Source organism: Ranitomeya variabilis, chromosome 8 (genome assembly GCF_051348905.1).
Source record: "Ranitomeya variabilis isolate aRanVar5 chromosome 8, aRanVar5.hap1, whole genome shotgun sequence".
In the NCBI taxonomy this organism is placed as follows: domain Eukaryota; kingdom Metazoa; phylum Chordata; class Amphibia; order Anura; family Dendrobatidae; genus Ranitomeya; species Ranitomeya variabilis.
This window is the reverse complement of record NC_135239.1, coordinates 207,865,028-207,889,872: the sequence shown is the minus strand read 5'-3', so window position 1 is coordinate 207,889,872 and position 24,845 is coordinate 207,865,028. Positions and strand designations below refer to the sequence as shown.

Genomic DNA, 24,845 nt, shown 5'->3' with positions numbered 1-24,845 from the left:
ACATTCCTATAAATGAAGTATCTACACCCCCAACCCGCTGTCAAAATGCATATATTTACCAAATGACCTGCAAAATGAGATGTTGCCTAATGCACCCGTACAGGAGGGTCTCCCATTCCCCCCATCTTTCCGCCTTCCTGATTATTCCATCCCTCCACAGATTCCTTCCTTAGCTAATTTCCCAAGGGGGAGCCCGCTGAGTGACAACATAAAGTTAATAAATGATAATTAGTGCCAGGAGAGAGAGGGCGCCACACTGCTTTCGGTAAATCCTACAGACCTCACTAATGATGTCCTAGCAGGGGGAGATTAATCCCAAACCTGGAACCCTGAAAGTCCCTTCCCCGCTGACAAGTCATGGGGAGCAAAAACCAAACAAGCTGATCTTATTAACGAGTTGGAGAAAGGAGCGTGTAAGCAGCGAGACGGCCCGCTGTTAATTAGCTCTCTGTGCATCGGTGTGCTCGATACATGCACCGGCTCCTGCCATATAAACAACGCCTTACAGAAGCCACAATCTGCAGCTTTTGTCACATGTATCCATTTGGCAGTTAAAAGATCGGAAAATGGAACAAAGGAGCGACGAAAAGGCGCCGGCACATTCCAACGCTCTTCCCTCGTTACCATGGACGAGTCTCTTTATTGCAGTCCCAGATTGCAAGAGAAGGAAACACTGTAGATACTGTTCTGCAAAAAGGGAACACATGAAGTGTCTCAATACCCCTATAAAAATCAAAATGTACATGAACCACAACCAATATGGCCACCAGTAGAGATCTAGCAGGGGCTGTCAGGCAGCGGTAGATCAGCAAATTTTCCCAATCATGCAAGATTAATGGAATGCAGATGCATCATTAACATGGCCAACTTGAGCTCTTTTAAGGCAGGCTGACAACTTCTGTGGCACCGGAAAAAAAAATCTGGGCTTCTGGGTTGTCAAACAGCTTTCTCAAAAATACACAACTTGCTGATTAGAAGTGGTAAGATTTTTATTAAAGAGGACGAATCAAGGACGTTCTTTTGAGAATTTTTATTCGGACGTCGTCAATATACCTCCATGATGCGAAAGGTTCTGGTATGGTGGCCATTACGGAAAGTGGGGATCGTCAGGTTTTCTTTTAGAAAAGTGAGGGTGACTAACATTGTCAAATTGAGGTCCAGCTACCATATCCAAAATCGGAGTACTGTATAACCGTCTGTATGGGAGTTCAGAAATTCAATTAGATGTATCTGTAATAAATACTTAGAATTCTGCAGAAAAACGCCCAACTTGTCTTCGTCAAATATATGATGGGCCACGTAATCTCAGCCCAAGGGCAAACTAGCATATTACTCCCTTCTCTGGAGTCCAATGGAGTCCAACCACTTGCAGGAAAAGGCTGCATTTCTTATAGGGTTAATAGTATAGCAGTCTGCCGCAGCGTGCCAGGTCCGCCCCGAGAGTCCAAGGGCTTTTCCCGCTCGTCCTCTCGGCTCATGTAACAATTCCATCATATGTCGGCAATATTGAATTAACTTGAAAACAAAATCAGATCTGCGAGCGTTGAGCTCCTGCAAAACAAACGCCACTTTAACGTGTCAGACAGCTGTTACCTGCCTCCCGAAAAGGGAGAACGCTGCGCTGACAGCATGACGCAGATGGAGGTCAGGCCTCAAGAATGGTAGAGCCACCATCCCGACACCCGGTAGGTTGAGAGTTGCAATATTATTTAGGCATAGGCTGGAGACTGCAGTAGCATGGTATAAAAAAAAGAGCACATGAAGCAATAAAAAAATATATATATATTGTATTATAAACCCATTTAAAAAAAAATAATAATGTGGAGAGTGAAGACCATCAAATAATATTGTATACAATACACTTCTCTTACATTGATTATGGTTCTGAGCAACCTCGGAGAAAAATCTATGAACATACATTTTTATAAGGATTAGTTACTCCAGAAAAATCAATTCCTTGACTGGATTACACAAGTGTTGGTTTATCAGGAGGACTGTGAGGAAGGTCCTCCCGATACACATGAGATATGGTGGACTCCTCAATCAAATACTTTGTAGCACGTTATTTTGGGGGTCAGATAAACGCTTGTAATAGGCAGATCCCACCAATGGTCAGGAAAACTGCACCGATCTGCAGACTAACGGTGCGTAAATCAATCTAATTACTCCATACATCAAGATCAAGCACTCCTCAACTCCTATCTTCCCTCCCAGTTGTGACCCATGACCAGTTTGGTAAATCGCAAGTAACTTGCGACATCAAGACATCAAGTCAAATGCTATGGTCGTTCCATGAGGAACCAGGTCACTGGTTCCTCACGGATCTACCTCTGCCATCCCTCTACATTTAGACCCATCCACTTAGATATATGTACTCATATACACATAAGGCAGATCCCACTAACACTAACTGGATCCACCAAAAAGATCAGTGACAGTAATAATCCAAAGAGATCCCTTAATCCTCAGACCTACAGCGTACAATTAAAACAGGTTTCCGGTTGCAAATTATTTAAAAAACAAAACAAACTGTGCCTACCTTCCTGGGTCCAGCGCTGAATCTCTGCTGCACCTGGAGTCTGCGATTGTCTGAAGCGCTGACATCACAGTGATAGCTGCAGTCAATCAATGAGCTCAGCAGCTCTTCCCAAGTTGATAGCATGACCCACTCACAGCCGCTCAGCTCACTGAATGACTGCAGCGCTATCCAAAGGACGTCAGTGCATCAGATAATAACAGATATTGGGATCAGCTGCAAAGAAACAGCAAAGGACCTGTGATGGGCAAGTAAAGCTCAGTTTGTTTGTTTGTTTTTAAAACTGAGGCAGGGAGACATGGGTTTTGCAAAACCCCTCTAAGTGTTAATCTATAGTTCAGTAACTCAAGCACTTCCGAACATCACCGTTTCTAAATGGTAGATCATCTTATGACACCATCAAGTCAAATAGTATCGCCATCATTCATGCAAGGGTGGCCACACTGACAAACTGGACAAGGGCACCCAGGGAGCAAAAAAAAAAAAAAAAGAGAACAAGGGGACCAGGGCAAAAAAAAAGGACTAGGAGACCCAGGCCACCAGGACTACAATAAGAGATAGCAAGTCTACAGGTTCCGACGAACCCTCGTAAAATGTTCCAGTGAGCAGGTTTTGGGAGGCTTCAGCGGTGGCTAAAAAAAAAAAAAAAGACATTCAAGGGGCGTTAATGACGTAGGGAAAATTGGGCATGGCATTATGAAAAGCCTTCAATGGACAGCACAACCTCATTGCTCCCGGGCAGCATGTCTAAGAAGTTGGCAAGTTTGCATAACATGCTCCTTGTGAGGTCACGATTTCCTCATGGATGGACCTTTCCATTCTTAGACATTTTGATAAATCCACTAGAAATTAAGCAAATGAAACTAATATTCCAAGTGTCCTTCAGCTTTCATTACAAGGACATTGCTTGTTTTGCTTCTTTCTAATGAGCAGAACTTGTAACAATGTTCCCTGGTGGACGTGCTCTTAATTATCCAGATTAGGCTTCTCGAGCGCGATAGAAATCTACTTACCCAGCAAAACATCTCAAATTTTACACAATAAATAATAAATTGGTGGAGGGATGGAAGAGGCGAGAGGTGAGGACACCACTGGGTTCCACCAGTCGCCGATGCCACCAATGCCAGTGGCGCAGTGGGTACAGCAGATAACTATTGCTCATTGATAGAGGGATTTGCCCTCGCTCTAATCCCTGGTTATAAATGCAAGCTCTCAGAAGTCTGGTATTATTTAGATCTGTAAAAAGATTATCATCACCGATAACTCTCGAGAGTAAATTAACCTGAGCTGCAAATCACACACACAAAAAAAAACCACACATGAAAAACAAAAAAGGCTGAAGTCTAACCACTTGCTTCTCGGACTCTGCAAGAAAAAAAAAATCTGCTTGAAAATTATTGGAAAAGAGAAGCAATTTACCGGCACGGCTCTCCATTCCTCAGTAAGCTTTTATGTACGAGCTTTGGTTGGAAAACTATCAGAGGGGAAGATCATTGTTATCAGCAGAGATATGTGTTGTTACTTCGCCTCTTTACAATGTGCCTACAACCCAAGAGCAATTTAAAAGCCGGGTTTAATGCTGATCACTAACAAGTAGGACCAAGTATAAATCCTGCCGGGCAGCCATCGTTTGACGTCTTGCTCTTAATATTTGTTTTACAAGAGCATATCCTCTGCAGGAGTAAACATTAGATAGCTGAATTTCTGGGCGTCCTTAGGACTGGGCCAAAAGAAATGAAAGAAATGGTGCAATATATATCAAATTATATTTGGGTTTTTGGCAAAAGTTGGGTACAAATTTCCAGTCTTAACCTTTTCAAGGAGTTACTTTTTTTTTCCAAAAAAGTTTACCCCACCTATGAATGTGCGGTATATGGTATCGCAGCAAGACTCCACTGAAATGAATAGGGACGATCTGCAGTACCACATATGACCTCTGATAGCACTCTCTTTTTTTGGAATAAAAGTCATGTTTTTCAGATTCTAGACAATCCCTCTAAAGGGTATCAGTAAGAACGATTTTACTACGGAAACTAGTGGTATGGCTGTATAGCTCCTACAATACTGATTTTTAGTAATCGAATGAGTCAAAGTGAAAAATCAAGGTTTAAAGTCACATGCAAATTAGAATAAAAGTTTATTAGGGGTGTGTGAATGAGAGTACTCCCTCCCAATTCCATACCGGGCAAATTTGTGTATGACTTCAACGCTTGATTTCATCCGATACCAATAGTTTCGATTGCAAAATCATTGCAATATATTCCCTTTTCCATGTGATGTACAGTCCATTATTATAAACAGTCTTTTAAAAAAAAAAATGTACAAAACCTCGACCAGAAAGGGCCATAAATACCTGCAAAACGGGACTAAGGGCCTGTTGAGAAACCCGTAGAAATCAGCTGGCCAGATTTACCAATATTCAACCAAGTTTCATCTTTACATGGAACACTGAAAAGATGTGGCTATACATAAACATGCAACATTTCACCGAGATCTCCTAAGATGGTTTGTAAAGTATGATACCTGGAGAATTTCCACCAAATTACTACAGCTGTCCACTGGGATTCAATACTAACCTATTTCTTAACTCATCTCCAACAAGCTCAATCACCACCTTGTGAACCTTACAGTAATTGGGATGAAAAATGAAACTTACCGAATTGATACAATTCAACTCCTTGTTTAAGAGCCAAGGCAAGGACAATTTTCCATCACCCCTGTAGCAGGACTGAATACGCTCCTTAATTTTGTCCTTGATCTTCTTCAAGGTGAAGAGACAAAGCACAGACTCTTTGGGTGGTTTGACTCGATTTTTCTGCCCCTGTGAGAAGACAGTAAACAGAATATCTTCTCGTTCCGAGATGCCCAATTCTTTGGCCAAGCGTTTCCCAGGTTTACTCAGGTAGGCATCCTGTATAAGGCGATATTCAACACCATCCTTCATGCAACCTATAGGGAACTCCACGTAAGAATAGAACTTGGGGTCGTCGACGCAAAGACGGACAATCTTGGATGTAAAGAACTGTTCTCCGGTAGAGTCGGGAGAAGTCAACACGCAGTCGAGCTGTAGGGTCAAATAGTAGACGAACTGCTCACTGCTGAAGCTGTATACGTAGTATATATCAAAGGTGGGAAATTTGGATAGGGTATCAGAGGGAATTTTCAGCTGTGAAGACACAAACTCATCCTGGTAGACGAAGCCAAACATTTCCGCGTTTTCCTCACTGGACAAAAGCTTCCTACTGGAAAGAGTAGGAAAGTATTCCGATTTGCCGTCAATGGGCGTTCCAACAAAAAGTTTGTTTTGACCATTGGGAACCTCAATTATTACTCCGGACATTGTGCCAGATTCATTGACACTGGAGAGGTAGTGCTCTTTACGATGATGGGGTTCTCCCAATTTGAAGAGGTCTCCAAGACGCAAAAACTGGCAGATGCCCTGTGAGGCACTACCGCATGCTATAAGTCTGTCCATTGAGTAGTCCACTAGCAGCAGCTTGTTAACATTATTAGTCGTGACAAGGCCATGAGGACAAGACTGGACGCTAGGCGGGGGGTAACACTTTTCATTATCATCCACAGGTCCTGTAACGTGGGTGCGCAAGAGCGTCAAGTTGCTCGAAAGTTTAAAAATCCTATTGATGGCTCCCAAATAAACTTCTCCAGTTTTGTTGTGCACCACCAGGTGAGTCAAGCTCCATTCGCTTCCCGAAAAAGTTCTAAATGACTTGGCAGATCCATCCCCAGGAAGAAACCAGGAGCCACCCAAAACTAAAAAAGTCCATAAATGGAAGGAAAAAGGTTTCATAACTTCAAACAACATTTTCATGAATAATATTAGAACAACCAAATAATATTGCAAAGAAACAAAAAAATAAATTAAAGGCGATGGGGAGGGGCGGGTTGTTAAAAGTAAGGGTTAAGTTTCAAAGTGTTTCTCCGTTGAAAGCTTCATTTAGGGCATGGTCCTAAAATTCAGCCGGGATATACCTGCGAGAAAGAAAAAAATAATCCACAATTAGTTTTGCGTAATTAAAGGAAATTTATTTTTCTTGTTTATACTCTTATTTTTGTCATTGCCTAGTCATACAAAACCATAATATGGTGCCATAAATGTGCACGATATGGCAGCATACAGGAAATCTACATAAACCCACAATAACTTTCTATGTCTCAGTAACAACCCCAATGTACGCTCCATAGATTCCGGCCAACCTTCCCACAAATATGCACGCTCACTCTGTAAGAGTGTGCAAGTGTTTAGCCTAGCTGGAAGGAAGAAAGTTGCTATAGATACCATCTCTCCTGTGAACACAAGATACGACATGTTAAAATCTGTACCCCAATTTCTCTTTGTTTCCCAAACATCCAATATACACTAAATGCTCACCGGACAACTTCAGGCTGTGCTCACGAGTCATTTTACTGTGTTTTTGGAGCAGAAACTTTCAAGTCCTTAGAGAGTTAGAGTATGTGCACACGTAGGTGGGATGTCTGCGGATATTTCCGCACCTGTTTTTGTAAATCCGCAGGTAAACCAAACTCCGGATTTACTGCGGTTTTTGTGCGGATTCCACCTGCGGTTTTACACCTGCGGATTCCTATTATGGAGCAGGTGTAAACCGCTGCAGAATCTGCACAAAGAATTGACATGCTGCGGAATAAACAACGCAGCGTTTCCATGCGTTTTTTTTCCGCAACATGTGCACTGCGGATTTTGTTTTCCATAGGTTTACATGGTACTGTAAACTCAGGGAAAACCGCTGTGGATGCGTAGCAAAATCCACAGCATGTTCACATAGACTTAATGCTCAGTTTCTGCTCCAAAAAACGCAGTGTGAACACACCCCAAGGGCTCATTTATAGGTCATCTTTTCTGAGATTGCTACCTGCATTTTTCATGGATCACACTCAGACAAATGATAGTCTATGGGGTAATTCACAAGATTTTTTTTTTTTTTTCCTCAAACCAAGTGGTCCACACAAGCCAAAAAAAGCCAGACTTATCAGATATTGATCAAATTCTAGGATCAAAATTCAGTGAACAAAAATCGGACAGCACGCGGATGCCATCTATGTACTGTCTAATTTTCACAGACTGATGGGAGAAACTTCTTTTTTCGGTCCAAAAAAAAAAAAGGATGAAACTGATGGTTAAAACTGACGCAGACCAAACTGAAACTTAATAATCTTGCTAAGTGACAACCATTTTTTTTTTTGCTAACTTGAAATCACACTCAGATCAGTAGCCACTTCCCTTCATCTATCACTATGAAAAAATGAAGAGCATCAATAAGAACTTTGGGCCATGAACTCATTCCTAAGGCATGATGGAAAAGCATTCAAAAACGACAACCCAAAAAAAAAAAAAAGGCATGCAGATCACCCATTATAGTCAATCCACCAGCAGCAGTTTCCATGACCAGGAAGAATCACCCGTTATTTTTTATTACACTTCAGCATGGGTAGGAAATGGTCTCTCTGCAGTATATACATTCCTGGCACAAAGACGGAGTGAAATTTATCAATGTCTGCCCTCCATTCCTCTCTGACTACAAAAACAAACCGATGCAGTCAGCCAGAGCTGGGAGAAGAGCAGGGACTACTGTGAGCAAGAGCTTCCTGCCCGGAAAGTCCGCTGTCCTCACAGACGTCCATCCTACCGACCTCCACCGCGGCGGGTTCCTGCAATTGTGTAAATCGCCAGCTACAGATACGGAGAGCAACAAAGGAACAAAACTACCTAAAGCTAAAACTACGAAACGTAGAATAAAAGCTCTGAAAAATGGAAATATATAAAATGTCATTAATAACGTTGAAAAATGCAATGTGGATATTACAAAAAGTCCCTTTATGTAAAAAAATTCAAAAAAAGGGAAATTATGATCACGATGCTAACGGCGATGAACTGGCCCCAAACTACCTGAATCCATATATCCCAGTATTAAGGCCTGACGGTCCATACACAAGTATTACGACAAGATGCATATACAACACTCATCGTCCTGCAGGGCTATCGTGGGAATATACCGTAGTTTCTTTTCTTTTCTTCCTGCGAGGGACTGAAGCCGTACGATTATCTACTATATACACTGCAGAGCAAAGTATTTATAGAACTTCAAAAGGACAAGACGCAATTGTTTAGAACCGACTTTGCCTCTTTAAGGAGGCCTCAAGTTTCCAGAGCCGGGACAGCGAAGAGACAGGGAAAGAAATATATGTGACTGCTCTGCATAGAAGATATAAACCAATCTATATAAGGCATGAGGTCTTATGACTGCTGTAGGACTACTGATCCCAGCATGTGCAGAGCGGCCTCACTTAAAAATACTAATTACTACTAAATAAGTCACTTTGTTCCAAGAGCATGCACATATACTGTCCACTCGTGGCCTTTACAAGTATAGGCAAAGCAACATTCATTAATAGAACAAAACACTGCTGGTTCTTGTATTAGTTTTTTTTCTTACCTGGTGTAAATGCTGCTGTTCTCCTGAATCCGGAGTTCTTTTCCTTTTGCTCCTGCGCCTCTCCACTCCTGAGATACAGCCTCATCTTCCCGATATATAAACTTAGTCTATTTGGTCAAGTAGGCGTAGTAATTCTTCTGGACCTTACCTTATTGGCTAAAAAGACCAGATTTATATACAGGGAAAAAAAAAAAAAAAAAAGAGGCTGTATCTCAGGAACAGGAAGAAAAGAAAAACATCGCCGGCTTCAGGAGAACAGCGGCATCTACAGATTCATGTTGATGGCACGTGACAGGTCCTGTTTTAAAGCTCATACTTCTATATAAGATGTTTCAAAAGTAGCGGAAATGAAAATACTTGGCACTGACTTTTATAAATCTCCCCTATTAAGTAAAATAGAAAGTGATGGATCCAAGAGTTAGGATCTCGTATTCGCCAGGCGTTACTCCCTCCCGAATCGTCACTCCAGCTTAATGCCAAAAAAATTAAAACCTCATTGCTTCAATCACATTATAAAGGATGTGAACCGGAGCTGGAATTTATGAGGAGTTCAGGATTCTCTGAATTACATCTGAAATATTAAATCACATGAGGCGGCCTGTAATTCTGCAGGAAAGTGAAGTATTTTAATACCAAATCATTTGCCTATCAGCGTTGCTCAGGCCTTTCACATCCCACGGAAAGAAATGATTGAGGACAAGAGACTGCGGGGAATGGAAGTTTCCACAACGGGGACGAGTTCAACGGGCAAATAAAAGGCAGCGGGTAAGAAAAACAATAAATCAAAGACAATGGCAGTGGATAAGGGTCTCACAGAGGGAGTCCACCTACATATAATAATCTTTGTTTTTATATAGCGCTAACATATTCCGCAGCACTTTACACACATTATCATCGCTGTCACCAATAGGGCTCACAATCTAAATTCCCTATCAGTATGTCTTTGGAATGTGGGAGGAAACCGGAGAACCCGGAGGAAACCCCTGCAAACACGGGGAGAACATACATGTCATGAGGATCATGAACCTAGCAGCCGGGGCCACCTCTATACTCCAAAATATGGATCAGTAGGGTCATCACTTTAAATATGGTACCAAAGCAGTGACGCCTCCTATGGTAGTTACGGACCTTTTTCAAACATTGCTCAAGGAGGACCTGTTATAAATACCGGATGTAGTGTTACCCGTTGTAGATGACGCTGTTCTCCTGAATCCGGCAATATTTTCTTTTGCTCCTGCACCTCTCCTCTCCTGAGACATGGCCGTATCCTCCCATTATATAACTTTAGTCTTATTACTTAACTGGGAGCGGTCATCCTCACACCCACTTGGCTAACCAGACTAATTTTATATCCAGGGATGGAGAGGCCATATTTCAGGAACACAGAGGAGCAGGAAGAAAAGAAAACATTGCCAGATTCAGGAGAACAGCGGCATTTAGACCAGGTTTTAAACAAAAAAGTTTTTTCTTTTTTGTTTAAAACCTGGTCTAAATGCCGCTGTTCTCCTGAAAAAAGATTTATGGAAAGTGGCAAGTCCTCATTAAAGGGGTTTGATACATTTCTATAGGATACCGACTGGTTATGTCATGCAGTCAAGTCCACCCACTGGGATCCATGAAGTTCCCAGTCGCTACCAATAGAGATGTTATACATACCTTATTCTTTTCTATTAAAGAGAAAGATGGCAAAAAAGATGGAGACCAGGGATTCACCCAAAACGGCACTGTATGTACCCACCACGCAAGTCGGCCCACAGCAGCTTCTAGAAAAATTCCAATTTTGGAAATCTCCATTCCAATCATAATTATTAGTAGATTAGTACTGTAGGATCCCCCGATACCAGCGATACTCAGTCTAACCATTGTTAACGATATGAAGCGTACAAAAGACAGCTGTGCAGCGCTCCTCATCACCCGCACGGGTTCAATCCGCGTGGAGCGAAAGGGCGTTTGCAAAAGAAATAAAAATGTGTCACTTGTCAGAAAGCAAGAAGTGCCATTGAGAGACAGCAGCCTGCAGGCAAGTATAGACAGGCAGAGTACTGGGGACTTAACACAGGCAATTATATGTGGATCTGCAGGAAAGCCAGAGCCTTCTGCTGGCTAATCAATTGGGCAATGCATTCTGGGAAACAGTGTATGGATGGTCGGTCTTTATTTGATGAAAAAAAAATTGGGGGAGTTGAAAAATGTAAAAAATATAGCCGAGCCTTTAAGGAGCAGTATTATAGTAGTTATATTCCTGTACATAGGGGGCAGTATTATAGTAGTTATATTCTTATACATAGGGGCAGTATTATAGTAGTTATATTCTTATACATAGGGGCAGTATTATAGTAGTTATATTCTTGTACATATGGAGCAGTATTATAGTAGTTATATTCCTGTACATAGGGGGCAGTATTATAGTAGTTATATTCTTGTACATAGGAGCAGTATTATAGTAGTTATATTCTTGTACATAGAAGCAGTATTATAGTAGTTATATTCTTGTACATAGGGGGCAGTATTATAGTAGTTATATTCTTGTACATAGGAGCAGTATTATAGTAATTATATTCTTGTACATAGGGGCAGTATTATTGTAGTCATATTCTTGTACACAGGAGCAGTATTACAATAAGTAAATCTGCCCAATAACCAGCAATAATATTTAATCATATCAGGAATCCTTCATCCCTCAGCCGCACTGTTCTTACACAGTCACGTCGCCATAAGCCCAACATGACAGATGCGAAGCTTAACCACATTTCATAACCAACATCCATTAAACTGATTTCCTTAAAGTCCTGTCAGCCAATTAAACACCCAGAAAATTCTCTGGAGCTCAGCCCTGTGACAAATATAATAATATTCCTCTATAAAAAAAAAAAAAAAAGCAGAAAAAAAAAAAAAAAGGTAGTTGTTTGTGTTCGGGTTTAATTATGTAATTCTGTTTGCAGGATTGGGAACAGGATCTGTGATTAGAAACAATCAGCCCTATAAAATGATTATACAAATAACAAGGAAGCCTCTTGTAATAAAGGATTATATGAGACGCGGCTGTCCACATCCCACTCTACATTACATTCATTTCCCGTATTAGGGCTTATTCTGGGTCAGTCAAGGTCACTATTGGAACTGCAGCCGCGTCCAGGAGAGAAGTGAAAAATGCAAATAGCTTAAAAAAATAAATAAATAAATTAAATTAAATTAAATAAAAAATAAAACATACCTTTGCCCAAATTGGACAATATTAATTGGTTTACTCGGCAGGACATATCCAGAAGTCGTTCCTGTGATGTGGTCTGGAAGTTTAGACCCCACCTTGAGTAATCAGGTACCAAAGGTAACTCTTTACCGCAACCAAAGGGCGCCATGTACTGGATTTAGATGGGTGACCCCTTGTCGGTCGAGACAAAACCTCTATTCTAAGCATTGATGGTGGCTAAGCCCTTGACTAGATAATGGTTGCCATAAAGGTCTGTAACAGGAGTCTTCTTTATCAGTCGTCCTTACGCTTGATCTATTACGATGTCCATTTCCGAACACAAAAAATATCTCCATCTATTAAAAGGATACTGAAAACTTCATGGACATGTCTTTTTCCTTAACCCCTTCCCGACCTGTGACACAGCGTATGCGTCATGAAAGTCGGTGCCAATCCGACCTGTGACGCTTATCGCGTCCCTGCAGGTCGGGTGAAAGGGTTAACTGTAATTTCACCCAACCTACAGGGACAGGGGGAGTGGTACTTCAGCCCGGGGGGGGGGTGCTTCGCCCCAAACCCCCCCCCCCCCCCCTACAATAATAAAATAAAGAAAATATATTTACTTTTATTTTTCCACTAGGGTTAGGGTTAGAACTAGGGCTAGGGTTAGGGCTAGGATTAGGCTATGTGCACACGGTGCGGATTTGGCTGCGGATCCGCAGCGGATTGGCCGCTGCGGATTCGTAGCTGTTTTCCATCAGGTTTACAGTACCATGTAAACCTATGGAAAACCAAATCCGCTGTGCCCATGGTGCGGAAAATACCGCACGGAAACGCTTTTTTGTATTTTCCGCAGCATGTCAATTCTTTGTACGGATTCCGCAGCGTTTTACACCTGTTCCTCAATAGGAATCAGCAGGTGAAATCCGCACAAACAACACTGGAAATCCGTGGTAAATGCGCAGGTAATAAGCAGTGCCTTTTACCTGTGGATTTTTCAAAAATGGTGTGGAAAAATCTCACACAAATCAGCAACATGGGCACATAGCCTTAGGGTTAGGGTTGGAATTAGAGTTAGGGTTGGAAATAGAGTTAGGGTTGGAAATAGAGTTAAGATTAGGCTTGTGGTTAGGGTTATGGTTAGGATTGGGCTTAGGGGTGTGTTGGGGTTAGGGTTGTGATTAGGGTTATGGCTAGAGTTGGGATTAGGGTTAGGGGTGTGTTGAAGTTAGAATTGAGGGGTTTCCACTGTTTAGGCACATCAGGGGTCTCCAAACGCAACATGGCGCCACCATTGATTCCAGCCACTCTTGCGTTCAAAAAGTCAAATGGTGCTCCCTCCCTTCCGAGCCCCGACGTGCGCCCAAACAGTGGTTTACCCAAACATATGGGATATCAACGTACTAAGCAAAAATTGCACAACAACTTTGGGGGTCTAATTTCTCCTGTTACCCTTGGGAAAATTACAAAATGGGGGCTAAATATTTTTGTGGGAAAAAATGATTTTTTATTTTTACGGCTCTGCATTATAAAATTCTGTGAAGCACTTGGGGGTTCAAAGTGCTCACCACCCATCTAGATAAGTTCCTTGGGGGGTCTAGTTTCCAAAATGGGGTCACTTGTGGGGGGTTTCCACTGTTTAGGCATATCAGGGACTCTGCAAACGCAACGTGACGCCTGCAGGCCATTCCATCAAAGTCTGCATTTCAAAACGTCACTACTTCCCTTCCGAGCCCCGACGTGTGCCCAAACAGTGGTTTACCCCCACATATGGGGTATCAGTGTACTCAGGACAAAACTGGGCAACAACTATTTTGGTCCAATTTCTCCTGTTACCCTTGTGAAAATAAAAGATTGCTTGCTAAAACATAATTTTTGAGGAAAGAAAAATGATTTTATATTTTCACGGCTCTGTTTTATAAACTTCTGTGAAGCACTTGGGGGTTTAAAGTGGTCACCGCACATCTAGATTAGTTCCTTGAGAGGTCTAGTTTCCAAAATGGGGTCACTTGTAGGGGAGCTCCAATGTTTAGGCACACAGGGGCTCTCCAAACGCGACATGGTGTCCGCTAACGATTGGAGCTAATTTTTCATTCAAAAAGTCAAATGGCGCTCCTTCCCTTCCGAGCCCTGCCGTGTGCCCAAACAGTGGTTTCTGACCACATATGAGGTATCATCGTACTCAGGAGAAATTGCCCAACACATTTTAGGATCCATTTTATCCTGTTGTCCATGTGAAAATGAAAAAATTGAGGCTAAACAAAAAATTTTGTGAAAAAAAAAAAAAGTACTTTTTCATTTTTACAGATCAATTTGTGAAGCACCTGGGGGTTCAAAGTGCTCACTATGCATCTAGGTAAGCTCCTTGGAGGGTCTAGTTTCCAAAATGGGGTCAGTTGTGGGGGAGCTCCAATGTTTAGGCACACAGGGGCTCTCCAAACGTGACATGGTGTCCGCTAACGATTGGAGGCAATTTTTCATTCAAAAGTCAAATGGCGCTCCTTCCCTTCCAAGCCTTGGTTTTGTACATTTCGTTGTAAAAATGAGAAATCACTGGTCAAATTTTAACCCTTATTACTTCCTAGCCAAAAAAAAAATGTTGTTTCCAAAATTGTGCTGATGTAAAGTAGACATGTGGGTAATGTTATTTATTAACTATTTTGTGTCACAAAACTCTCTCGTTTAACAGAATAGAAATTCAAAATTTGAAAATTGAAAAATTTTCTCCAAATTTCCATTTTTTTCACAAATAAACACAAAAATTATCGACCTAAATTTACCACTAACATGAGCCCAATATGTCACGAAAAAACAATCTCAGAACCGCTAGGATCCGTTGAAGCGTTCCTGAATTATTACCTCATAAAGGAAAAATGGTCAGAATTGCAAAAAACGGCCAGGTCATTAAGGTCAAAATAGGTTGGGTCATGAAGGGGTTAAAGGAGAAAAGGGTATTCCCATCTCCAGGATCCTATCTCAGTATGTAGTAGGTGTAATAATAAAAATATTAGCAAATTATTATTATTTATTGTTATAGCGCCATTTATTCCATGGCACTTTACATGTGAGGAGGGGTATACATAATAAAAACAAGTACAATAATCTTGAACAATACAAGTCATAACTGGTACAGGAGGAGAGAGGACCCTGCCCGCGAGGGCTCACAATCTACAAGGGAAGGGTGAGGATACAGTAGGTGAGGATAGAGCTGGTCATGCAGCGGTTTGGTTGATCGTTGGTTACTGCAGGTTGTAGGCTTGTCGGAAGAGGTCGGTCTTCAGGCTCTTTTTGAAGGTTTCGATGGTAGGCGAGAGTCTGATGTGTTGTGGTAGAAGGTTCCAGAGTAGGGGTGATACGCGAGAGAAATCTTGTATATGATTGTGGGAAGAGGAGATAAGAGGGGAGTAGATTAGGAGATCTTGTGAGGATCAGAAGTTGCGTGCAGCAAATACCTCCAATTAGAAATGTAGTATAGTTTTTTGTGATTCGCTGTGTCTCTTTCCTCATGTGCAGGCATTGCAGAACCTTAGGTATCCATAGTTACGACCACCGACATAGTGACAGTTAGTAGTTGCCAATGGTTGTAGCTTTAGGTCCTGCAATGCCTGCACATGAGGAAAGAGACATAGCAAATCAGAAAAATGTTTACTACATTTCTTTTTGGAGGTATTTGCTAATATTTTTATTATACTTACTACATATTAGGATAGGATCTTTGAGATGGGCATACCACTTTAAGTATATTTTTCTTAAGCTAAAAATTCATTTTTGCAATTGGGTTTCATTAAAAACGTTGCATCTCTTGCCTTCTATAGCCTCCGTGTGGCACTGTTTATTGCTGGTTGCAGAAGTGAGTTAACTGGGAATTCCTCAGTGAGCTCGTCCTGACAACAGTTTAGAACTCTTATCTTTCATCTCGTGGGCTTCTCTCTTTTGATTTATGACCACATGAAAGTAGAGCTGAACCTTATGGTCATAAACAGACAGAACTAGGTGACTGACAGATTCTCAGCTAACTCGTTCTGCAATCAGACAGTGCAACACAATAGCTATGGTAGGCAAATGATTAAAGTTGAGCATAAAGATTCACAAGATCCTGGTCCAGTAGCCTTGTCAGCAGTCTTTGGTCTTTATATCTCTCCCTAACTATCAAGATTCTTGGCGCCACTTTTGAGTAGTTGGCCATAATGCACGCATGACACCTAGCCAGACTTAGTTAAAAAAAAAAAACAGAGAAGGTGTTGGGGATGTTGACGGGTAAGAAGAAGCTCCCAGACTTGTGGTCCAACAGTCAAGGATCACTGATGTGGCTGTTGGGTCAGAGTCCTACAAATCTTAATTGCTCAATTCTATAAATGTTGAAAAATGTTAATGGAACCAATTTGCAAAAAAAATGACTTTCTTTAGCAAAAAAAAACCCAACAACATGCCCTCAAAGTCCTTTAAGGATTTAGCTGTTTATATACTGAAATAAATATCTACTTTCCTGCCGAGAGGCCCAACTGCAAAAATACAAAAAAAAGTTCAAAAACTCCAAAGCGTCCCTTGTATGGCCGACCCATAATTAGTGATCAATGCAAACCAATGGTGAGCAGAACACAGAGCTGGTGAGGCGTTTCATTATGTTCTCTGGACTGAGCTCTGAAGTCTGTGGCCAAAGGAAACAAGCCGTAAATAGATTGTGAATTCCTGGTGATGTGCTCCGGAACAGGGACAGCTTCCTGCCTATCCGGGATCCAGAGGCAAAAATAAGATGGTTCCACAGACTCAGGCTGGAGAAAAGGGGTCAGAAAGCTTCCGCTCTGCTCTACCCTAACAGATAGATGATGGTCCAACTGGGTCTTACTCCGGCCGAAAATAAATATTGTGACCGAAAAAGCTAAGCCTAAAAAGAGGTAAACTTCTCATAGTGCAGAAGCGTAATACGGGGATCAACTGATCTATAACCAGGCTCATGCCCACCGGCAAATATCTTCCAACCTTTGCACACCTGGGACAGGGATGTGGGCGACGTCCTACAGGTGCAGTCGCTCGCTCACCACACCCGGCAATAATTCACAGGCTACAGCTTCATAGAAAACGACGGTCCTATAATTAGGCTGGATCTGGTATGTTAATGACTACATTCACTATGCGCAGCCCTCGGCAAGGAAAAGTAACGCTTTGCAAGTCTCTGTGGATATCACGACAAACTGAGGTCAAAGGAGAAACGTCTCAACAAAAAAAAAGAAAAAATCCCTGCTGTAGATATCGCTCAAATGGCATCCACTTTGCCGAATACAAGTCTCCATAAATTGACAATTACCAGGACAAATCTCTTTAATTTACTTAGCCCCCTTTGGCACAGACAGATCTACTTTGTCTCTTAAAGGGGTATTCCAGTCTACAAAACTTTATCCACTGACTAGGAGATCATATCTGGATCGGTGTAAGATCGACAGAACAGTGGAACACCATTGGAAAAAGTTGACCACTTGATTCATGGTCTATGGGAGTGACAATGACAGCAGAGCTATCTTCACCGATGTCTTAGAATACGAGGGGAGCAGCAGGGTGGATGCGCAAGCGGGGTGGATGCGCAAGCGGGGTGGACGCGCAAGCGGGGTGGACGCGCAAGCGGGGTGGACGCGCAAGCGGGGTGGACGCGCAAGCGGGGTGGATGCGCAAGCAGGGTGGATTCCCAAAGCAGGGTGGATGCGCAAGCAGGGTGGACGCGCAGCAGGCCACCCCACTCAGCTCCTCCTGGCCATAGTCATGCAGTGATCGCACATGCATAGGACATTATAGGTCACAGCAGGGAAGTTAATGCACATACATAATGCACACATGGCAGAGACAAGTAGTTACAGTGCCATAATTAAAACTGTCAGTCAAAACCCAAGGAGAGAGGTTAGGCAAAGTATAGTGATGAGAGCCTTAGCACCTCCCTGCTTGGGAACGCCCACTGGGCACTTGTGAGCTAATTTGCATAGCTGTTTAAATTTACATTCTCTGCCACGTGCCAAGTAGGTAGAAATCTGCTGACAGACACTCAATAATAGGACACACACTAATCGTAAGACAGGAGGCCCCTTTTTGAGCAGAGACACTGGAAAAGACATTGGCCAAGAATACAAGGTCCCTTTCCATCAAAGTGAATGGGAAACATGGACACAGAGCGATGCTGCTATTGTACATTTTACTAAATGAGGATTTACTAGACTGATACATTGTAACAAGGGAAACTAGAAAATTGCAAAAGTTATAATACAAGGACTGAACTATCTACAAGCTGGACGGACTCTTCTTAGTGGATTCTATAGCTTTAGGCTGTGTTCACACATTGAGTTTTTACTGCGCTTTTTTCCCACGGGCAAAACCTGCTCTTCTTGGCCGTAAAGAAGTGGCTTCCAAAAAGCAGGTTTTGCTGCATTTTTGTTGTCTCTTGCGCATGACAAAGATTGTTGCCCCCACCAAAAAAAAAATCATGATTTGTTTTTGCACCGAATACCCGATACCAGTTGTTTTTGGCACATACCCATTATTTTCTATGGGTGACAAAAAGCTGAAAAAACACTGAAAGAAGCGATATGCCGCAGTTGGCAAAAACGCAGCAATTTTCCCAATCAGTCAATTAAAAAAAAAAAAAAAAAAAACTGGATGTGCATGAAATTTCTGAAATCTCATAGCTTTTGCTGGTACTGTAAAATGCAGCTTAACATTTGCATAAAAAATGCAGCAAAAATGCAACATGTGAACATAATCTTAGCTGTATCTGTCACCGCTCTGCACATCATCAGCGGCTACAGATCAAGTTTCTTGGAGGTCGGCCACAAAATTTGAGCAACATTTGCTTTGACTTTTCTGGCGAGAACTCAAATCACTCAAGAAGTTGTGACCAAGTCTAGATTTTGTGGAATTCACTGACGGTTCCTGGATCCAATCTGATAAGGGATTAACTCCAATAATGAGCCTATGAAGGTCATACATCTGGTGCTGCATGGAGAGGATCACACAGAGGGAGAGCACACATCTGGTGCTTCATGGACTTACTGTCCCCCATTTGTCCTCCGCTTCACTTAAAAAGGGTACGGGGCAGAAGTCAATAAGCAAAACCAAGGGAGGGTGCTTCAGCTATCAGTCAGATGATCACATAGCCACTCGCCTGCCTGTAATTTCAGCCGCTCATATCCACTTGCAAGATGATAAAAATGCAAAACTCCAGCTGTTAAATCGTCTTACAACAAGCACAGCTGGGCCAGCAGCCCGGCAAAGCCGCGCTCACAATTAGAGCAAGTTGCTGTATTATTACGTCGCTGCCACTTTTGTCTACAGCCGACCCCCTCCCCACCCATCCATCTATTCAGAAATATCAAGGGACTATTGATCAAGCTCTGTCCCTGCTCATTAGCAGCAAGGAGTGCGCGCTCTGATTGGATCTTTAATTAATACTTTCAGGGGGATACATCGTTAATTAACCATCTTTTATTAATAAACTTTGGAAAAGTGCAAACTTTTTTGCAATGACCAGATTTATACAAATGTATCGCTGGGAGATATTGGGGGTAATTATCAACAGAGACCAAAATTAGACAAGAAAGGCAAAAATTACCGTACATTGCAGCATTTTGCTATCCTTTCCACCATATCGCCAACACGTTAAGGATCCTCCATATAATCGTCACTTGTTTAACACAAATTGTGCCTGAATTTAGGCACTTTCTGCTTAGTAATTCTACCAGAGAGGGTTCAGAAGATCCAAACCTGCACTTATGAGTCTAAACTGCTCCATACACTTCAAATATTAGTGATTCTTTCCCAAAAATGGAGGGAAAAGAAGGAGGATCTGGCAGCAGCTTACTTCACTCTTCACATTGAAAAATCACGAATGCTCGGCCACATTTTCATGTGTTTGCCCCAGGAGAGGTTCTCGGCTGGATACCTGTATTCTAAAGGTCTATGGACTCCTTAAAAGGGTTTTCCAGACCCATCTTTAGCTAAAAAACGAAGACCACAAGCACCAAAGTATAAATATTGGATAGTATAGAAATATATAATATAGTAATTTATGTACATGCAATGATATACAGTATATCAAATATATATCACCCTATGTATATTAAAATATTAGACCATTATGGTGCACAGTGAGAAAACAGTGGAGACCACTAAGACAATGAATATAGCAACCAACCCAAAACTAATGGGTCAATCAGTGGAGTCTAAACAAGGATCAGGTGAAAAATATATAACACTTTATTAATTGGTTTACATACAAAAGTGTCCCCCTGACGAAGGAATTTATTTCCGAAACGCGCGTCGGGGTGCATGGTGATCCAGGACCTGTTAACCCCTGAAGCTACATTACTCTTATTTTGAGCCCATTACATTTTGAACTCGCTTTACTTCGCTTTTTTATGTACATTGAGAGCTGCAATTGGCTCTCTGTGTTCCATGGTTACTATTTGGCACCGTTTACCCTATGGATTCACTATATAGCTATTATGTACTATGTGAGGTTCCCTAAAAATATCCTCTAAAAACTATTGTTATTTATTGATTTTTTACACGTTACTGTCACTATTTTTTGTCACTAGCATTTGTTTTTTATTTTTTGGGCTATCTTATGTACCATATTACAGTTTAGGGGTTACAAATTTAATCTGGTCCGGCACATGTGCACAAAGGTTTTATGATATATATATATACCTTATATTTTACTCTTATGTCATTTTTGTATGTCACCAATTAATAAAGTGTTATATATTTTTCACCTGATCCTTGTTTGGACTCCACCGATTGATCCATTAGTTTTGGGTTGGTTGCTATATTTAGACCCATCTTTAGGCTAGGTCATCAATATCAGATTAGTGAGGGTCTGACACCCCCACCAATTAGCTCATCTTCGGCTCCTGTGGCGATGTTTAGTTCTGTTGCTGTGTAATGACCGTGCTCAGGTACTAAAGTGAATAGGGCCCGAGTTGCAGTAGTCAGAAATGCCCATGTGATTACTACAAAAAAAAATACCCTGCCCAATTATGATGAGGTGCCACAAGGAAAAAAAAAATTATTTGCTCTCTTTTCGGAAACACAAAATAACGTTTTTGAATATATTGAATACACTCCTTATTTATACATAAAGAAAAAAAATCTAAATTAATAAATACAAAAAAAAATATATACAAGGCCCCATATAATATAAGTCACTACAAGAGAATTATAGGTTTGTCAGACAGTCATTTGGGTTTAGACGCATTTCATTTCTCGGCATCCCGGCCGACAGAGGAGAGTTAATGGTCGGTGGAGAGAGAGCGAGGACATTTTCACAAATCTGGGAAGCAAAAAAAGTCATTTCTCTGCATTTGTGATACCAGCCATTTAATTTCGCCTTTCACATGGAAGGGATTTTAAAAACCGAAGGCGGACTGCTTTGATGAGCACATGGAATGACAGAACAACAGTATAAAGAGGCTCGATGATATCCCCCCACACCAAGGACAGGTGCTTCTCACAAAAATAGAATATCATCAAAAAGTTTGTTTCAGTCCTTCAATACAAAAAGTGAAACTCATATTCTATAGAGTCATTACACACAGAGTGATCTATTTCACGTGTTTATTTCTGTTAATGTTGATGATTATGGCTTACAGCCAATGAAAACCCAGAAATCATTATCTCAGTAAATTAGAAGACTTCATAACACCAGCTTGAAAAATGTTTTAAAATCTGAAATGTTGTCCTACTGAAATGTATGGTCAGTAAATGCACCCAATACTTGGTCGTGGCTCCTTTTGCATCAATTACTGCATCAATGCGGCGTGGCATGGAGGCGATCAGCCTGTGGCACTGCTGAGGGGTTATGGAAGCCCAGGTTGCTTTGATAGCAGCCTTCAGCTCGTCTGCATTGTTGGGTCTGGTGTCTCATCTTCCTCTTGACAATTCCTTATAGATTCTCTATGGGGTTAAGGTCAGGCGAGTTTGCTGCCAATCAAGCCCAGTGATACTGTTGTTTGTAAACCAGGTATTGGTACTTTTGGCAGTGTGGACAGGGGCCAAGTCCTGCTGGAGAGTGACATTTCCATCTCCAAAAAGCTTGTCGGCAGAGGGAAGCATGAAGTTCTTTATTATCTCCTGGTAGACGGCTGCGCTGACTTTGGTCTTGATAAAACACAGTGGACCTACACCAGCAGATGACATGGCTCCCCAAACCATCACTGATTGTGGAGACTTCACACTAGACCTGCAGCAGCTTGTATTGTGGCCTCTCCACTTGAAGCAATGACTCTAGCAGCAGTCCACTGCTTGTGAATAGTGTTGAGCGATACCGTCCGATACTTGAAAGTATCGGTATCGGAAAGTATCGGCCGATACCGGCAAAGTATCGGATCCAATCCGATACCGATACCCGATACCAATACAAGTCAATGGGACTCAAGTATCGGACGGTATTCCTGATGGTTCCCAGGGTCTGAAGGAGAGGAAACTCTCCTTCAGGCCCTGGGATCCATATAAATGTGTAAAAGAAAGAATTAAAATAAAAAATATCGCTATACTCACCTCTCCGACGCAGCCTGGACCTCACCGAGGGAACCGGCAGCGTTGTTTGTTTAAAATTCGCGCTTTTACTTGGTTACGTGAAGTCCCGGCTTGTGATTGGTCAGGGCGGCCATGTTGCCGGGACGCGGACCAATCACAGCAAGCCGTGACGAAATTACGTCACGGCTTGCTGTGATTGGTCCGCGTCCCGGCAACATGGCCGCCATTAACCAATCACAAGCCGGGACGTCACGGGAGGCTGGACACGCGCCCATTTTAAAAAGCGCGCGTGTCCAGCCTCCAGTGACGTCCCGGCTTATGATTGGTCCGCGTCCCGGCAACATGGCGCCGTGACCAATCATAAGCCGGGACGTCACTGGAGGCTGGACACGCGCGCTTTTTAAAATGGGCGCGTGTCCAGCCTCCCGTGACGTCCCGGCTTGTGATTGGTTAATGGCGGCCATGTTGCCGGGACGCGGACCAATCACAGCAAGCCGTGACGTAATTTCGTCACGGCTTGCTGTGATTGGTCCGCGTCCCGGCAACATGGCGCCGTGACCAATCACAGCAAGCCGTGACGAAATTACGTCACGGCTTGCTGTGATTGGTCCGCGTCCCGGCAACATGGCCGCCATTAACCAATCACAAGCCGTGACGTCACGGGAGGCTGGACACGCGCGCTTTTTAAAATGGGCGCGTGTCCAGCCTCCCGTGACGTCCCGGCTTGTGATTGGTTGCGCCGCGGTCAACCAATCACAAGCCGGGAGGCTGGACACGCCCGCATTTTAAAATTTTAAAATGGGCGCGTGTCCAGCCTCCCGGCTTGTGATTGGTTGATCGCGGCGCAACCAATCACAAGCCGGGACGTCACGGGAGGCTGGACACGCGCCCATTTTAAAATGCGCGCGTGTCCAGCCTCCCGTGACGTCACGGCTTGTGATTGGTTGCGTCTCCCATGTGACTGCGACGCAACCAATCACAAAGCCGGGACGTAATTTTAAAATCCTTAAGGACCTGAAATTACGTCACGGCTTGCTGTGATTGGTTGCGTCGCCCATGTGACTGCGACGCAACCAATCACAAAGCCGGAACGTAATTTTAAAATCCTGAAGGACCTGAAATTACGTCACGGCTTGCTGTGATTGGTTGCGTCCCGGTCACATGGGCGGCACGCAACCAATCACAAGCCGGGACTCACGTAAAGGAAAGAAAAGCGCGAATTTTAAACAAAGAACGCTGCCGCTTCCCTCGGTAAGGTGCAGGCTGCGTCGGAGAGGTGAGTATAGCAATATTTTTTATTTTAATTCTCTCTTTTACACATTTTTACATTAATGTTGTTTCGATACCGATACCCGATATCACAAAAATATCGGATCTCGGTATCGGAATTCCGATACAGCAAGTATCGGCCGATACCCGATACTTGCAGTATCGGAATGCTCAACACTACTTGTGAATCTTCCCCAAATTTGTGAATGGCATTTAAATCCTTTCACGGCTGCGGTTATCCCGGTTGCTTGTGCACCTTTTTCTACCACACTTTTTTCTTCCACTCCATTTTCCATGAATATGCTTGGATACAGCACTGTGTGAACAGCCGGCTTCTTTAGCAGTGACCTTTAGTGGCTTCCCCTCCTTGTGGAGTGTGTCAGTGACTTCCTTGTGGACATGTCAGTCAGCAGTCTTCCCCATGATTGTGGAGCTACTGAAACAGACTAAGGGATCTTTATAAGCGAAGGCTTTGCAGGTGTTTTTTGTTAATTATTCTAATTTACAGAGATAATGACTTTAGGGTTTTCATTGGCTGTAAGCCATAATCATCAACATTATCAGAAAGAAACACGTGAAATAGATCACTCTGTGTGTAAGGACTCCATATAATATATGAGTTTCACTTTTTGTATTGAAGGACTGAAATAAATTCCCTTTTTGATGATATTCTAATTTTGTGAGAAGCACCTATAGATCTGACTCCAAACACATGAAGCTATTACCCAAAAAAAATGGATCAACAGCTAGTTTATAGTTTTGAAAAACAACCAGCAAAATAGTGAGCGCAGCTCTGGGGTATAATACATGATGTAACTCAGGATCAGTAATGTAATGTATGTACACAGTGACTGCACCAGCAGAA

The 24,845-nt window shown here is 42.4% G+C and overlaps 1 protein-coding gene across 5 annotated transcripts in view; it reads right to left on the bottom strand.

Moving 5' to 3' along the window:
- The window catches only part of PLXNA1 (plexin A1), a 297,155-nt gene that overhangs the window by 254,508 nt on the left and 17,802 nt on the right, over positions 1–24,845 (bottom strand). For all 5 annotated transcript variants that reach the window (XM_077276604.1, XM_077276608.1, XM_077276605.1 and 2 more), the window contains exon 2: positions 5,193–6,526. In XM_077276604.1, coding sequence (XP_077132719.1) covers positions 5,193–6,365 — 1,173 coding nt within the window. In that variant the 5' untranslated portion in view covers positions 6,366–6,526. The remainder of the gene's footprint in view (positions 1–5,192; positions 6,527–24,845) is intronic.